The sequence below is a fragment of the Zingiber officinale genome, chromosome 1A, assembly GCF_018446385.1.
Source record: "Zingiber officinale cultivar Zhangliang chromosome 1A, Zo_v1.1, whole genome shotgun sequence".
NCBI classification, from domain to species: Eukaryota; Viridiplantae; Streptophyta; class Magnoliopsida; order Zingiberales; family Zingiberaceae; genus Zingiber; species Zingiber officinale.
In genome coordinates, this window is record NC_055987.1 from 140397041 (window position 1) to 140414487 (window position 17447).

The 17447-nt window shown below is 38.1% G+C and overlaps 3 protein-coding genes across 5 annotated transcripts; 1 reads left to right on the plus strand and 2 right to left on the minus strand.

Annotated features, from left to right (window-relative positions):
• The first annotated feature begins 1114 nt into the window (after positions 1–1114).
• On the plus strand, positions 1115–2653 carry LOC122035965 (zinc-finger homeodomain protein 6-like). The gene has a single exon (XM_042595126.1). The coding sequence runs from the start codon at positions 1408–1410 to the stop codon at positions 2359–2361; it is 954 nt and encodes a 317-aa protein (XP_042451060.1). The 5' UTR covers positions 1115–1407; the 3' UTR covers positions 2362–2653.
• Positions 2654–3280: 627 nt separating this feature from the next.
• Positions 3281–8817, minus strand: LOC122035974 (aspartic proteinase oryzasin-1-like). Of its 3 annotated transcripts, none has more exons than XM_042595144.1 (14): positions 8650–8817; positions 8096–8560; positions 7939–7999; positions 7213–7307; positions 7019–7131; positions 5416–5584; positions 5271–5310; positions 5113–5177; positions 4839–4952; positions 4692–4756; positions 4423–4582; positions 4224–4343; positions 3680–3768; positions 3281–3598 (listed from the first exon to the last, which is right to left on the minus strand). In XM_042595144.1, the coding sequence occupies exons 1-14, from the start codon at positions 8800–8802 to the stop codon at positions 3514–3516; spliced, it is 1794 nt and encodes a 597-aa protein (XP_042451078.1). In that variant the 5' UTR covers positions 8803–8817; the 3' UTR covers positions 3281–3513. The 3 variants fall into 3 exon arrangements, with proteins under 3 accessions (XP_042451078.1, XP_042451069.1, XP_042451084.1); XM_042595135.1 differs by having other exon boundaries at positions 8096–8566; XM_042595150.1 differs by having other exon boundaries at positions 8096–8508; positions 8650–8740.
• Positions 8818–9493: 676 nt separating this feature from the next.
• Positions 9494–14688, minus strand: LOC122035989 (urease accessory protein G-like). Its single transcript, XM_042595158.1, has 7 exons — positions 14523–14688; positions 14246–14443; positions 13301–13361; positions 11779–11980; positions 10267–10388; positions 10054–10158; positions 9494–9760 (listed from the first exon to the last, which is right to left on the minus strand). Exons 1-7 carry the CDS (start codon positions 14603–14605, stop codon positions 9677–9679), a joined length of 855 nt encoding a protein of 284 aa, XP_042451092.1. The 5' UTR covers positions 14606–14688; the 3' UTR covers positions 9494–9676.
• Positions 14689–17447: the final 2759 nt, after the last annotated feature.

Consider the following 17447-nt stretch of genomic DNA (forward strand, 5'->3'; position numbering starts at 1 on the left):
GTCTTAGATTTTATGTTTTTATTAAAGAGCGCTTCATCTCACTATTAAACTATGAATACTTATTTAACTGTCAAATTTTGAATCGGTAGCACTTATATGTATGATAGTAGCTACTTATTAGTTGTTACAATGCTAATGTTAGATGAGAAAATCGAATCTGTATTATAATAATTATGTTTTCATAAACACTACAACGTAAAGTACTTCTCTGTCCATTCCCTAAATGTAGCAATGTAAATTCAATTATGTTTCAAATACTTAATATTTTACTCTAATTCATTTTTAAAATTTTATATTTATAAATAATATTTCTCTAAATTTAAAAAATATATTCAATTTCTTAAATAGGAAAGAGAGAAAAAAAAATTGATATATGATATACTAAAAAATGTATCCATATTAATTACTTTATTCAAAGATTTTACTTCAAATTATAGATAGGATAATTGGTGTAAAGATTTTTTAGTTACCTTATTCATTTTCTAAATTTTGTATTTATGAATAATATTTTTCTAAATTTAGAAGTTGAATTTTATTCCTTAAATATTATAGGTGAAAGAGGAAAAAATAGGGAAAATGATGTATAATATGATGAAAAATAAATATCTAAATTTAATGAAATAATTTCTTATCCTAAATTATATATTTTAATTAAAAAAAGTTGATGTGAATGTTGTAAATGTAATAAAATACTTATAGTTTAGTGAAGAAAAAGAAAGCGGCCGAGTGATTTTCTCAAACAACAAAGAGTTTGAAATAATTAATGACATTGGGGTGATAGGTCAAGAGTCATCTTACCTTTGAATTTAGTTGGTAGTCGAAATACGAATAGAACTGACTATTCAGAATTAATCTATGTAAATGAGATAACTGATAAATAATAAAATAACGGGGGATTGGGCTTTATTTGCCTGCACTAATAGCCCTGCACAGACTCCTGCAGCCATCACCAGCATCTAGCCAGAAGATAAGCTTCAACCCTTCACCTTCACAATTCACCTTCACCTTACAGCTAATGTAGATCACTGTCACCCCCTGGATTGGTGCACTCACACCGCAACCCTACAAAAGACATGCCTGCCTCTCTCAGAGAGGAATTATTAGGGATAGGGCACGATGTGCAGGAGTGGCTCTCAGCTACAGTGACATAGCTAGCTTTTTGTTGTATAGTCCATGCTCTTGGGGTTTCTCCCTTATCACCCCTCTGATGGCTGTTAGGGAACCGGCAAAACCCTCGCTTCCTCTTTAATTAGGGCTTCAGCGACTTCTCAACCAATGTTTTGATTATTTACCTCTGTGTCTTCCTCTTCCTTCTCAAGACTGCTGCAGCAGCAGCAGTAGTAGTAGTGCATGCAGCAGAGAGCAGGCTGGGCGTCTCTATAAATTGCTTCTTGTGAGGGGGAATCGATGGAGTTCAGAAATCAAGATGGTGACGTGCAGTTGCCTTCCTCCTCTTCTCCTCCTCCTTTTACTTTGATCTATAGCCCTCCTCCCATCAGAGGATCTGCTTTCTCGAAGCCTGTACTTCATGCTTCTTCCTCTCTCTCGTCCCCAAAAGGTGACGGTGGTGGTGGTGCAAGAAATGGCGCTGCTAATTTTGGGAGCTCTGCAAGAGTGGGTAACCAGGATCCGGCCCCCATTTCCACTCTGTTTCCCAGCTCCAAGTCCTACTCCGGCGAAGGCGGCAAGGCCGCAGACGAGGCGGCCGTGAGGTACAAGGAGTGCCTGCGTAACCACGCGGCGGCGGCCGGAGGCCATATCCTCGACGGGTGCGGCGAGTTCATGCCCAATGGCATCGACGCGCTCAAGTGCGCCGCCTGCGGCTGCCACCGGAGCTTCCACAGGAGGGACTCCGACGCGGACGCGGACGACGTCGGCAGTCATCATCGCGGCGGCGCGCACCTGCCCCCGTCTCTCTTGCTACCCCCGCCGCTGCCACCGCATTATCACCACCACAGGACGGCGGCGTACGGCGGAGGGGGGTTCGCGAGCCCGCCTCTGCTGCCGTCGCGGGTGGTGCCGGTCTCGTCCTCGGGGGTGATGGCGAGCGGAGGCACGACGACGGAGTCGTCGAGCGAGGAGAGGGTGGTGGGGGGAGCACCGACGAGGAAGCGGTTCCGGACCAAGTTCACGGCGGAGCAGAAGGAGAAGATGGTGGCGTTCGCGGAGCGCATCGGGTGGCGGCTCCAGCGCCACGAGGAGGCGCTGGTGGAGCAATTCTGCGCCGAGACCGGCATCAAGCGTCACGTGTTAAAAGTCTGGATGCACAACAACAAGCACTCCATCAAAAAGCAGCAGCAGCAACAAGAGCAGCAGCTTCCACCACAAGAACTGCTCCAACTCACGGCACAAGAGCAGTAGCCCAACAACCTCAATCTTGATTTAAGAAGAAGAAGAAATGGTGTTCAAATATTACAATATTTTCTGCAGCTTATGCTACTAGTAGAAATTAGATCGATTGAAACGCTACTAGAGATGGTTAGTTTAGTATTCCAATTTCTTTAAATATTTGCTGGATTCTGTGGTGAGAGGAGTTCAGATTACCACCTCCATGGATGTTATATATTAATCTTTACTACTGTTCTTCGCCCCCTGAAGCAATTTCCAGTCCGATAATGCATGTTCCTAGCTATTTAGCTTGAGCAAGAGAAAATATTGGGAACTCTCTCTCTCTCTCTCTCTCTTTATGAGTTGTACTGACGAGCGATAAATAATGGAAGTTTCACTTTAGGAAGACATGGCATTTCTGCTCGTCTAGTTTTCAGATTCCGATGGCATTGGGATTATGGACTTAGAAAAAGCAAAGCATGTTTTGTCAATTCAAGGGCTTCTTTTTCTCTTTTACGGATGTAGGGGGAATATTTCTTGGGGTTGATGCTATATTTGGAGGTGGTGGTGGATCAGCAGGGTCGCCGGCGACCATCTGGCCGGACTCAGCTCGGTTTGTGTCCTACCTGCTGTGGACTGGATGAAAGGAGCCAACGGATTGAGGTTGAAAATGAAGAGCAATTATCTTAACTCTTTAATTAATTTAGGATATTTTAGTAAACTTAAATCTATAATTATGAAATTGATTTTTTTTAAAAAAAAAAATTCTCGCAACTGTTGTAATTTTCATTTTCTCAACTTACACTCTAATTTTCTTATTAATTTTTTTATTGTCTAGTTATTTATGTTATACTATACTCACTACTTAATGCACATAATTCAGGATATTGTTATTTCTTCACATTAAGATAATATTGTTAACGTATGAAAAATATTTTTATGGAATACATGATTATTAATATTTTTTATATTTATGTTATAACATTGATCCAGAGAACCATATTTCCTCTTGATCTGAACTTAGTTGCTTGAATTTAATGTGACAACAGTGAGAATGTGCTATTCAAACATTAGTGAAACCATAGGACCAAAGAACATTTAAACACAACAAACAACAGAACATAAAGCTGTATTGGGTCGACAAAGCCTTTGCTTAAGGATATCGTAGCGACGTCGATAACATGTTTATGCGGCGGGTGCAAAGCCAACCTTCAAATTGCCGTAGTCGAAGACAGTATGATATACTCCCATGAAGACGTCTCCCAAAATCCTGCATCAGTTTCACAGTTCAGTTAGTGGGACATGGTGCAAACAAGTGAGGTTCAAAGGCAGATAAGAGGTGGGTGGGCACCAGAGAGGGCCTCTTGGTGGTGGAACATCCAAGGCTGTGAACCCACTGATGCACTGTGCTTGACCACCCTCGCCAACCTTGAGAATGTACTGCATGTGCATCACAAAATGATGAGGTCTAAGAACACAGTAGAAGATATAACACAAAAATGCAACCATAGGGAGATTTACTACGGTGAAGTATTGTCACTTCAACTTCTCTTTTAAATGAATCAGTAGAGGGATTTAGGATCTGCTTATTTGTAGCAAAAGTTGATTAGGGCAGTAAACGAGCCGAGCTCGAGCCAGCCGGCATCCCGTGGGGGCATTAGACTCTACTTATTTAATTTGTTAAAAGAAAAGGTTGTTTCATGGGATAAATTTGAGCGTCTGAAATGATATATAGTTTGAATGCACTATGAATCTTATAGAGACAGTTAAGTAAATCAGAATTATAAGGCCATTCATCTAACACATAATTAGAATTGAAGCAGCAAAAGAGAATCAAGAATTTGGCTGAGATTCATATATGAAGTTTGTGTGGAATTAAGTGAGAATGAACATACCTGCTCCGGTTTGAGATTAAATTTCTTAGCACCGATAGTGAAAGAGATGATAGGCATGGAATCTAAAGCAGCGCAATCCACTGATGATTCTCCCATGGGGCTAGGCAAGCGCTCACAGAGCTGAATGTAGTTTAAATTAACCTTAAATAATGCAAACAACTGCAAAAGTGAAACTCACATGGATGAAAGAGAACCTAACCTCATCGACATAATTCAACACTCTTTCTTCTGTCTGGTTACGAAGTAGCTGATTCTGCATCCATACGACTGCCATCTCGCAAGAATTGCACATAGCTTCACTGTGGAGATGGGCTGAAGCTTCTGTATTCTCGTCGGCTACAACATTCTCAATACCAGTGCTGCATAAGGAATATACATAAGATACAAGATTTTATGTGAATAACAACAATGGTGAAGTGAAGGATATTATGCAGTAGAATACAAAATTGCCAAGAAATATCCACTGACCTAACTCCATGAGCTCCATTAAATGCACACAGACCAACCTGAGAGCAAACTTTGATAGGTTTTGCCTGCCAAATAGATAACTATTAGTGCGCTTTCTGCGACGCAACATACCAGAGGCAATACCTCTGACTAATAATCCAATCAGACCTGTAACATCAAGAGTCTGATAATCTGTTTCCCGTATTGCGCAACTACTGCTTTGCACTCTTGAGAAGCAATACCAGAAGCTCCAATTTGTTGATTAATCTCTGCAACAGCGGTCTGCAGAAAAATGGCATTATGATATATAACTGTTTTCTTGCCGGATGGGCCAGTAATCAAGCAATATGAACGCAATAAACATAAATTAATGGTTGATAGTCAATGAAAAGAATTGTCTCCGTTATCAAAACTTAAGCATTTGAATTTAGGGTAATCATACTGTGGGACCAGCAATCAAAGAAGTTCCAGAATCTGCAATTGCGGCACAACCACCAGCACAATAGCCTGACGAACACAAAGGCACTTCATGATAAATAAGCAGTAAATATATGACGATACTGAGTGGCAATAAAAAAAAGCTCAGTTAATTGGTTGTACCAGTAGATTTGCCATCAATAAGTAAGTCACCCATGTTAAACTGCAAGAATTATGTGATAGATCATATATAGAAAATTGCAATGTCAGATAGCATATGCATGATCCATACAAGTTAACTGAACAGAAAAGAGTCCGAAATATGCACCTGCCAATAACCTTTCTGAGTAACAGGGACATATACATGTTCACCCTTATAATGATTTGGATCAATTCCTCCAAAAACAATTTCACCTCCTTCACCATCATCAGCATTTCGGTTAAACCAGAATGAGAAGACAGGTTCTCTGATAAGTTTCTGCTCAACCATATTATACCTGCCAATAGAATGAATAATTAAACAAATTAGACATAGCCTTGCATTAATAGCAAACAGTGATCAAATACAGCATTTGCATAATAAAATTAGCACAAACTTACAGATAACAATCCAGGTACCCACAAACTTAGAACAAGAAAGCAGTTCTAATATCAACAGCACAAAAGAATCACCCAATTGAGACACCATTTTCATAGTTACACTACCGCAAAAGAGGACAATGTTCCATGCTACATCTAAGCAACAGAGAATAAACAATAAGCTTGCTTTATGTTTCGAGGTCATCATCAGGAACCTAGAGCACTAAGAGTATATCTTCCTTGGAGAATAATAGAAGATAGTTGTGACCTTGAAGATTGAAATAGGGAGAATGAATTGTGCTTCAAAAAAAAAAATATTAACTACAAAATCTTAACCAGAAGATGATTTTCTAATTGAGCTACAAATTTTAATACAGTTTTATTCACAAAGGAGATTGATCAATATCGGTAGTACAGTGATAGAATTATTAGCATAAGCAAAACAACGTCAGTTCTTAAATCTTAAGTTCCTAGAACCTCATAAACATTAATGATATTTTTGATGGTTTCAGCCTAGTACCAGCCTGAGATTTTCACTGGATTCTCTTGAGTATTAGATTTTCTTGGTTGACTACCTTAAAATATCCAACTTTACAACTTTGAGGGACCTCTGTTTGTCAGTTTATGATCATCATCTATTTTTGTCATCATTAAAAATCACCTACTTTTAGACTGAGAAAATAGAGGTCCCAAGAGCAAAACAAAGCCCATACAGTAAAAAAAAAAAAAAAAATTGTGTCCTCTTCAATTTTATTCTACTTAAGTCTATTTCGAGTCTAAATGGTATTCAATGTGAAATTTCCTACAGTCTTATTTATGAAACATCCAAAGGCCTGATTAGAGAGATCGTGATAAAATATCACAAGGTTGGCTTTTCTTTTCAATTATAAGTGAGAATACAGATCCAAGAGTCATGATTGACTTCTACTACAAGTACTATGTTATCTTCCTCTTCTTTCTAATCCATCCTAGGAACTTCTCTTTTCAAAAGAAAAAAAAGAAGAAATTTCTGAAAAAAAATATTTTCTAGAGTTGCAAGTAACAAAAGTAGTGTTAATTTTGCTGTTCAAAGATTCTAGAAACACATGCAAGAATTATTTAAAAAAAATATTAATTCAAAATAATTCAATTTTTCAACGACCTTGCATCTTTCAGACTTTCACCACATTTACTATTTAGCTTTTCTGAAATTATTAGAACAAGTCCGGACATTACTGATGCTTTCAATGACAAAAATCTTTTTGAATCTCTTAACTAGTTTGTTTATAAAGGAACAATATCAACTTGATGTCAAGCAATGATCATTAAATATCATGCAACTGGGAGCAGGAATTGAGTTATAATCAGAATACCACACAGGCACAGCTTCCCCAACAGATATTTCCTTAAATCCAAGTCCTAATATGCCATCAAATTTTGCAACCAAGAATGTGAGACCTGGCTCCCTTGTGGCTTCAATAAATTCCTGGATGAATTATATCAGACCCCACAATCTAAGAAAAATAACCACAAAACAAACATTTAAAAAAGTACGAAGTTTGTGAACCTGATCTTTAACAATTAGGTCACCGATGGTAACATGATCTTCACTAAAGAAACCTGATATTGCTCCTGTTCCATACTGGATGTCAGCAGGTTTACCTATTCAAAAGAAGCAATATAAATTATGATATCGTCAGGATGTGCTGAGTATCCAATTGCAGCAATCAGCCAATTCATGCAGGTACTTTTACAAGAGTGTCTGTTTGCAAATAATAAAAAAAAATAAAAAAAACTTTAAGAAGAAGAGGAAGCAGATAGGATCTATGAGGTAAGCCATACAGAGCAAATTAATTTATTTTCTTAAACAAAACACGACGAAGAGCATTATTATTTTATTATTGAACAATGTAAGTGAGACGACTGAGTTCCTAAACCATGACAAAAGAAATAACACTTATCAATTAAAACAAGGATACGGGACCAAGAGGTACTTGATCTGTTGCATTGTGTTCCCAGACACCAGGATCAAGAGTTACTAAAAGAATCCTCATTTAGTATGAATAATCAGATTCCAACTCGTGTTTAATCTATGAAAAAGTCAAATTACACTTGTTTCCTCCCACGTATGAACTACATATATGTCATCTTCATTTTCATAGCATCGCAATTGTACATCCACAGACTAAAATAAAGAAGAAAACATGCAGTGAAAGTGATAAAAAAACATGCCATAACCAACTAAGAGAGAACAATGGTTCAAGAAACAGAAATGTTTATGCTTACAACATACCATTCCTCTGATAAGTGTTCGATAGTTCTGATTTGTACTTTGGATGAAAATAGCAAGCGAGCTGGATTATGATGACACAATGGTTATTTCAAGAGCCGCAAGAAAAACGAAAACAAAAAAAAAACGAGTTTGTTAACCAAAGTTGGACAACTCTCACCGAAAAGTAGCACTTGGAAGATGGAACCCACAGATTCGAGCTTCCAGTATCGAAGATCACAGTGAACTTCTGCGGAGGAGTACCAATGCCAATCTCCCCGAAGTATTGCGCATTCATATAATTCTTGAGAGAAATGATATCCTCATCCCCGTTACTCTCAACATCGCCCCTCAATCCAAACCTCCTCGACATCAAATCCTTTATTTCCTTCTCCGAGAAACGCGTCGCAAGCCTGCTGTTTTCATCTAACGGTTTCTTCCGCAAACCAATCCGAACCAAGCCATCGGAGGCGGACGAGGCCGGAAAAGCCACATGCAGCACAAGAATCGAGAGCAGCAGAGGAATCGCAATGCCACCACTCACCGTCACCATTATGGCTGACGGATCGAAACAACAATCCAAATGGTTCTCCCCTAGAATGTACCGACGAACCTTAGATTTGCAAGCGGAATCAAAACCAGAACACTGTCCCTAGAAAAATTTCCTCAACAAACATAATGAAGCCATTTAAAAAAAAAATGCAAATTGAGAATCGAACCAATAACAAAACCCACCGAAGAAAGAAGGATCGAAGTGGATGATAGAAGATCGCCGAGAGAAAAGCTTAGTGATCTCTCAACGGCCCAACCAAGCTCTTCGAAGACCAATGGTTCTTCACGTCCAGATATATATAGCGAGAGCCGTCCATTGAGGCGATGACAGACCATCCGTTCCGTAAGGTGCTTCCCATAACGGGTTCACGATCGTATACAATTATCTCGTAGCTGCATTCCAAGCTGACCGTCCGTCTTTTAATTCAGCCACCGAACACCATCGATGAAAGCATTGAAATATAAACAATTAAAATCACAATTGGATAGGATCCGCTCCCTTTTCGCGCGGCCATCGAGGAGGTCGTGGTTGCTTTAAGCATCAACTTTTTTTCCCCGCATAAAACTGCGATCGCAAGCAAGCAACAGGTTGCCACGTAATAATCGTTTCAAATCTAACGGGTAAGACTCGCTTGTGTTTCATTAACGGATCTATGGTGGGGGCCCACTGTCTGTCAGAGGTGGTGCCCCACCAGGGTAGGTTAACTACGGGTCTGTCGAATCTGGTTGCGTGCAAGCTAGAGAAGAGTCGCGAGGTAACAGAAAAATGTTGCTCAAAAAAAAAAAACAAAAACAAAAACGTTAACGAAATGAAATGAAAATTTATAAAATAGGCAGCGCTTGCTTTCACGCGAGAAGGGCAAGGGCAAGGCAGTGCCGCGCTGAACCGGAAACCGTGCAAGCATGAAAGCGTGTCCGTAGAAAGGCGTTACGAACAAGTTTTATATACTTGTTTATCTGAAGCGTGAGGATTGTGAATACAGTGTTATGTTAATTGCGTGTAGATACGTTAATTGTATAATGTCGATGATAAAACTATTGGATCTTTATGAACTCCAATCAAGTTCTCAGAGCATATAATAGGAGGATGGAAACTAAAACAATAAGGGTCCAAAGGTCGTCTGGTTCAAAGCAACTCATTACATCCACAACATTTATTAAGCAATGTATCCAGAGCTGCAAACGCTAAGTTCAACATCATATAACAGAATCAGCGATGCGGATTACCAGTAGCTGCTTCCCATGCTTGCAGTATATGGTCCACAATTTCTTTGACGCCAATTCCATGCTTCACCTGTGTCGTAATAACGATAAAATTTCATCAACTTTCTAAATATCAATGCAGTATTGCAACAGAAGAGGCATCAATCAAACTAATAACTTGTAAAATGACATATTAGGTTTTCCCTAAACCCTATTAAATTCCAATCTCATTGATACTATCAATCTAATATGACGGATATTTAGATATTTTGACCATCCAAATATTGATGGTGTTGATAAGCATGGTCCTAGCAATGCCAAAGGGAACAATCACAGGTAAAAGATTAATCTAATTAATAGGTCTGCTTTATCAGTTCAACAGACCTGAGCAAAAACCAATGGCCCTCCATCTCGCATACGTAATGCATCCCTTTCCATAATTCCCAAGTCAGCTCCAACTGCTTGTGCTATGTCTGTCTTGTTAATTACCTAATATAAGTATTGTAGAGAGTCAGACAGTTAAGGTTGAGAATTAGGCAATAAAGCAAAGAAAGGAGAGTGCAACATTAAACAACAAAGAGCATTATTTGAGCATACCAAAAGATCTGCTTGAGTGATTCCTGGACCACCTTTTCTAGGTATTTTATCACCGCCAGAAACATCGATGATGTAAATTATATAGTCCGCTAATTCTCTGCTAAAATTAGCAGCCAAGTTATCTGCATCAATTAACAAGATCACTTTCCAGCTCATTTAAACCAAGCATCAAATACAGCATACACCTTTATGTCAAATAAGTTTAATCACATCGAATGGATTTCTTCTGAACAAAATATTCAAAAAAAAAAACAAGCCAGAGTAAGAAAGCATTTAGAAATTTGTAGGCAAGATGTCGTTTTTTGGGAATGAAGTGAGATCATTGGCTGTTACTATTACCAACAGTTCAACCCCTTAGAGGAAAGAAGAATTTCTAAATCTATTTATCAAATGTCAAGTTCATCTCATTGTTACGTACATAAAAAATACAAAAACTAAAAAAAAAAAAAAGGAAATGGAGGGAGTATCAGAAGTTCTATGGCCGAGTGCCAGATGACTGAACAACACAAAAAGCAGCATAAAAGGTAAATAAAATTGTCACGTTCATTATGAGGGATGAAAACTAAATCCTGATTTCTCTTTAAACATTTACATGTATGCAAATAACATAGTTCCTTTTCATCTCTACAGATCGCAGTTCTTCACCGATCACAGCTTGTATGCAGTATTGTTATATACTCAACCAACTATTTTATTTGTTGTAACTTGTACATTCTTCTCATACAGACCACAATAGAGCATTTGTGGCTACATCTTGTTCAAAACTTCAACTACCCAACTAAAATATACTAAATTGATTTGAGCAAACATGTCATCTTAAGAGACCAACAACACGAGCAAGCTCAATAATTTGAGATAAGGGATAAGATTGCTTGCTATAGAAGATGAGCTAAAAAAAGAAATGACTATTTGATGGTGGTAGAGAAAAGATCAAACTTGGATTGAATGTCAATTGAAATTTGAGAGGCAACGTTCTCTCTTAAGAGAGGAGGTCCAAATTCTCATGCATGTCCGTAGAAGCAAAATCGATGAACATGATTTAAATGGATAGTATGTAGAATAGCAATGGCTATACCTATGAGAAATTGAATACTTATAATAATCAGAAAGCAATTAGTTACATAAGTGTTTTTATGTAAAATACCAATAACTGCCACATTCCACAAATCCTACAAGCTTTTTGCAAACTAAATATATTATTTTTTGGTTGATAGAAAATTATATCTTATCCACAATTTTTATCAGTAAGGTATTAGGCAGAAGCTATGGAAATTAAATTATTAACAACCACACAGTGTTTCTACTAAAAAGATTAGTTTTAGCTTTTAAATATCATCTTAAGAGCATGTATATTAATGTTGTAATATTTGATCATGTTTAGTGGGTGGTTCTAGCATACCATTCAATTTAGCTGACAGTGAAGTCTTTCTAGTTGCTATAAAAATGTTGCATAAAATACAACCTTACTTTTTAATAGAGTTTCAAGATAAAGAGTTGAGTTGAGGAAAATACCTCCTCCAGATTCACACAGAAGTATGTCTGCCTTGTACAAATTAGATAGCTCTTCCAAAGGGCCTAGATTAATACTTATATCTTCACGTATAGCAGCATGTGGACACCCTCCAGTTTCAACAGCCCGAATCCTTTCCTCAGGAAGTGCTCCATTCTTCACTAAAAATTCTCCATCCTCCTTGGTGAATATATCATTTGTTACCTAACCGTGCCATCAATAGAGCAAATAAATAAAGGCAAACTGGATAGGCTAATGAAAGTCTATGCCATCATACCAGGTCAAGAATTATGAAGTGCAGGCAAAATAAGCAAAACAAACAGCCTTTAAAATTAACTAGTTTTCTGTTGTATGTGCAATATGCCAGCTACCAATAAGCAGGTAATTGCAAAGAAAAAAAAAACACTCAGCCTACTAACTAGTGACATTGTGACATCAACCCTTTGAAACAACCCACTGAATTTTCAAACTAAAGAGAGGTTGGTGCTACAGTTAAGGAAAAGAATAGAACAAAAACTAATAGAAGGAATAAAATGAAAGGAGAAAATAAAATGAGAAGAGGAAGAAAAGAGAAGAGGGAAGAAGTTAGGGAATTTAGATTTTGGATGAGGAATTAAGAGTAGCAAAAGTATAAATTATCCTTTTGATTCTAAAGAGAAGGGGAAAGGGAGTCTTAGCATAATGGTAAAGTTGTTGCCGTGTGACCTGGAAGTCACGAGTTCGAGTCACGAAAACAACCTCCTACAAAGCAGAATAAGGCTACATACAATAGACCCTTCTTCGGAACACTGCATTGATGGGAGCTTTGTGCATCGGGCTACCATTTATTCTAGAGAAAAAGGTGAATTCATCTTTCCTCAATAGAGTGAATTTTTTCCTATCCTTGGAATAACAAGGTTACTAAGGTTTTACTTATTATATTGCATTTTAATTAAACCTTAATTTTGTTATAGAGTTTTAGAGAGGAGCATTAGGAGACTTCCATCAGCAAACTTTCTTCTATAACATAAGAGTTGATATAACACAACATCATGTTATACATGAATCTCTGTCTCCTACAGTCCCATGTCAATAAGAAATGATATATTCAGTCTCTTACCAAATTGAAAGCTAAAACTAAAAATGATCAAATAATTAAGTAAAAAAAAAAGTTCCCAAAGAAACTTTTTCTTCATAACAAATATATCAATAACAAGTATATCAAGGCCTAGTTATATCAGTTTTAATAGGCTCCTGCGAACCCTAACTAACTTGTCGTGTTATCACAGATTAGAAGTATCTCAACAAAGGATGGTCTCATTTATCCAACTAAACTTTCCTGATTCAAGGATAGAAATAAAGACCAGCTCAAGAAATTCAAGATAATCAAAGAAACAGAACAAATTAGCTGTCCTATGTAGTTCCATGTTATCTCCAAGGATAGTAACAAAAAGCAAATTTAAAATTTTTAACATTCATTCATAAAATGAAATCAAGACAGAAATAGCATGTTCTAAAAGCATTTATTTCTAGGATAATACATACAGCAGCAAGACTGTATTTATCCCGCAAGAACTGGCAAAGTGCAAGCATCAATGCTGTTTTTCTGCATAAGGCAAAAGGAATTTGGTCAATGGATAAAAAATTTAATAAGCATTTGCTATAAACTAGAGATTTTCTGTTCAAGGTTAGAAGTTGTAGCCATGCAGGGATGAAAAAGCTATAAGCAATATCAACATAAAACACTCTAAATTGAACTTGAGATGCAGTTAGCTTTTTAGTTAATGCCTCTTACAGAATGGGAAAACTGTAATAATCATCGAGGCATTGACACAGTTGTTAGTGAAGCTTCTATTCTCCTTATTTGCAAACATTCAACTCTTTCTCATGTTGGCCTTCTTCAAATACATCAAATTTGTCAAGAAAAAAGGTACAAACAAATTGTTGTTTGTAAACTTAAATCACTTTAGGAACTGCCTTATATGCTCATTACACACCAATGCCATTTCTGGTGCGGTGGTGCCTATAAATTGAGTTATTAATTAGTATCCATATAGTATACTGGATTTGAAATTCTTTGTATGATCATCTTATGGTGGAGCTATATTGGCTTTCATAACTTGGCCAAAGAGACTATGCATGCATCATCAAGAATTTCAGTGTATACAGGGCAACTTCAAGAGTCACATTACATATAAAATGGGAAAGGTTCGCCGGACCTCATCGTATCAAGGCCTTCTCGGGGATTGTTCCTAAATACCGAACCATAATTTGTAAAAAAATTAAAATAAGCAGAGAATAATTTAGAAATAGATTAACTTTTCTTTCGTTGCTTGCTCTACAAGACACATGAAACAAGAGCATTCCTCTTCAGATAAACGGAGAGACAGCAGCTACCAACCTTGCAACAGTTTTCCTAAAATTATTTACTTAGTGTGACAAAACCATATATTTGCCTTGTTTGAGCAAGAAGGGAGGGGGGAATAGTACCCAGTGCCAACGGGACCTCCGATTCCGATAGTGAAAGCTCGCTCCTTAAAGTCCCTATCTACAATGGGTGGCGCGCGCTTGCTGAAGAACCCTGGGGAGTAGATGGGTTCGTGCGAGTGGGGCGCCAGGCCGTCGTGGGAATGGTACACCCTTCCGTCCTGACCGACGAACGACGACGAGGCGGCGACGGTCCCAGCCCTTCAGTAAACCACATCGATGAATGAGGGGAAGAAACACCACAAAAAGAGAATCGAGAGCTAAAGATGAGACCGCTTACTCATGGTAATGATGGTGATGATGGTCCTCGCCTTCGTCGTGGTGGTGGTGGTGGTGGTCGTGGTCGTGGTCGTGAGAAGCCATGGCGGCGGCAGAGGAAGTTTACGGCTAGGTAATGTGAGTTGAAGACGATAAGTGAGGAGATGAGGCGCTGACCCTGCATTCTCTTTATGGGAAAACTACACCGTTTTTTTTTACTGCAAATGAGCCAACTATTAACAAAAATATATAATTTATAATATTTTATTTTTTTATGTATTTAAATAATAATAATAATTTTAGAAAAAAATAATCGGCAATTTACAAAGGCACCAGGGTTTGCCTAAAAGGCGCCTGAGATTTGAGAATGTCTAGACGATGCATCTCTTTTCCGTTTTATCTTGATTTTTTCTTCTCCAATCAGCTGTGGGGTTAGTTTTTAAAATTCAGCACCATGGTGGTAGATCTGATCCCGAGCAAGTTGTCCATTGACGCAGGTTATTTGGCCAAATTGTTACTCTTAGTAGGATGTCGATTACAGTTCTAGGCCTCTAAAAATAATAGATGAACCATTAATTTGGCCTGTCGATTCTAAGGATTTTTTATGTTTATGTTGGAATCGACCGGCGGTTAATCAATAGTTCCTAGCTGTTAAGGGTTGGGGATGATTATTTTAGATTTTTTTTTCAACGGTTAAAACAATTTGATCATTTTTTTTTTAATAATGACTATAATTTAATATTTGTTACTATTCAAACTCTATAAATAAAGAGTTCATTTCATCATTTTCACACACATCTTATTTACTCTCATTCTCAATTCCGCATTCTCTACACATTTTCAACTCCAAGTAACCATTTCTCCACACTTTCGTCTCCAACTTTTAACTATAATGGAAGAAGATCGTGAAGGTTTATCATCTTGATCTCATAAGGAAAAGGAAATAGTGAATCTGCCTAACATTCAATCCACTGATAATAAAATCGAGCACCTTCCGACACCTAAAACATAAGGAAATTCTAATCAATTACTTCTAAGGTTCATGAAATTGCTCCTCTATAATCTTATATTTTCACTAAATATTTTAAAAATGTCACTCTTCTGTCGGGAGAATTACGTACAAAATGTAAGCATTGCAATGTGTAGAACCGTAGCGCACGTGAGAGAGCAGGGGTGAATCATATGGTTTTGAAATTGTTCTTTTCTTTTTGAAATCAAATACGCAGCGGAAATAGTATAGAAAATAGAAGCGAGAGAGAAAGAGACAAACACTGACACAAGTTTAGTTTACTTGGTTCGGAGTCTTCGACAAGTCCTACTCTAAGGCTCGCGCTCGTTGAGTGCTTTCCTTGGGTAATCACTATGATATCGAAAATATTACAAGAGGTTAAGTACAACGTAATACAAAAGATGTTACCAATAACAAGATGAGTAAAAACCTGAGAATTAGTTATCGGAGCCTTCTCAGAGTAGCGCGCAAGAACGAAAGTCGGAGTGATTGTTGTCTTTAAGCATCTGGTCGAAGCCTCCTTTTATAGCCCCGTCCGGGCGCCTGGACTATGCTGATGTGGCGAGCTCTCGTCGAAACTTTCATGGGCCAGCCAATCGCTATGCTCCACCACACCGCGAAGATCAACTTTCACTAGTCCAGGCGCCTGGAGCAACTCCTAGCGCCGGACTGCCCAAATGCCTGGTCAGGCAGCCGCTTGGGGTTGCTCCTCGTCGAGCCTTTCCCGGGCGCCTAAAGTAACTCCGGACATCCGGACTCTAGGCACTCGAAGCACTTCCAAGCTCCCTGACTATTTTTTTACCTATATCTTTCCTATAACAAAATGTTAGTCCAAACATAAAAATTAACCTGCAAAACATAGTTAGCACATTAAAAATATGATCAAATTATGACTTAGATCCTGTCCTCCAAATCAAGATCTAGTCATGGTCTTAATTTATGTTTTCGAAATGGATCTAAATTAGACCGACACATATTGTCCCCTCAACCGGGACAAGTCCTCACTGTGTTATTCTCCTATAGTGACTTACCTCCACTTATTTGCTAAACATCTTATCCTTCATACATGTTTGGACTTTCTTTAACCTTGCTTAGTATCTAATCGAGCTGATCTACTAAGACTTGCCTGCAACACTAAGTTAGCATAGTAGATATAAAATGGTAAAGAAAAATAGTGTTAGTATTATTAATAATTCACTGGTCTGATCGACCGTGCGCGATCGACTGGAAACCAGTCGGTCACATATTTCCTAGGGTTGCCCAGCTTCACTCACTAGGACTTCCATTGTCTGGCTTCACTCACCAGGACTTTCACTACCTAACTTCACTCACTAGGGTCCGACTTCACTCACCGGGATTTCCACTACCTAGTTTCACTCATTAGGGCTCGACTTCACTCACCAGGACTTCCACTACCTAGCTTCACTCACTAGGGTCTAACTTCGCTCACCAAGACTTCCACTACCTAGCTTCACTCACTAGGACCTGACTTCACTCACCAAGACTTTCCCTTGCCTAACCTCCGATTAGAACTAGTCACTCAGTAGACTTCTCACTTGCCTATCCTTCGATTAGGGTTTACCCTTGCTAACCATCTAGTCTTGACTAGACTTCTCTCTTCCAAACATCAAGTCATGTTTGGATCAACCCTTGGTCAAACTGACCAGATTTAGGTATATTGGCAAATATCAAAATCCTAGGGGTTGATTGCACCAACACGATGCATCCTATACATTCCACGCCGGCGACAACTTTGAGTCGTTGAAATGACACGTAGAAACAAAGCACTCGATAGAATATGAATTCGACCATATTCAATCACAATTATCTAGTTTTTCTTTAACTTACGATAGTACTGATTTTGGTTTATTTTTATATTCTGATAATAAATTAAGAGACTTATTAACCAAATTTATTTTCATGAAACACCTTTTTTTA

Coding starts and splice junctions, on each gene's coding strand:
- LOC122035989 (XM_042595158.1), bottom strand. CDS start 14,605: ATGGCTTCTCACGACCACGACCACGACCACCACCACCACCACCACGAC. Junction 13,362..14,245: donor GGAGGTCCCGTTGGCACTGG/GTACTATTCCCC, acceptor TGCCTTATGCAG/AAAAACAGCATTGATGCTTG. Junction 9,761..10,053: donor GGCCATTGGTTTTTGCTCAG/GTCTGTTGAACT, acceptor ATTACGACACAG/GTGAAGCATGGAATTGGCGT.
- LOC122035974 (XM_042595135.1), bottom strand. CDS start 8,802: ATGGTCTGTCATCGCCTCAATGGACGGCTCTCGCTATATATATCTGGA. Junction 4,953..5,112: donor CTTTGATTGCTGGTCCCACA/GTATGATTACCC, acceptor ATTTTTCTGCAG/ACCGCTGTTGCAGAGATTAA. Junction 3,769..4,223: donor TTAATCTCAAACCGGAGCAG/GTATGTTCATTC, acceptor ATGCACATGCAG/TACATTCTCAAGGTTGGCGA.
- LOC122035965 (XM_042595126.1), top strand. CDS start 1,408: ATGGAGTTCAGAAATCAAGATGGTGACGTGCAGTTGCCTTCCTCCTCT.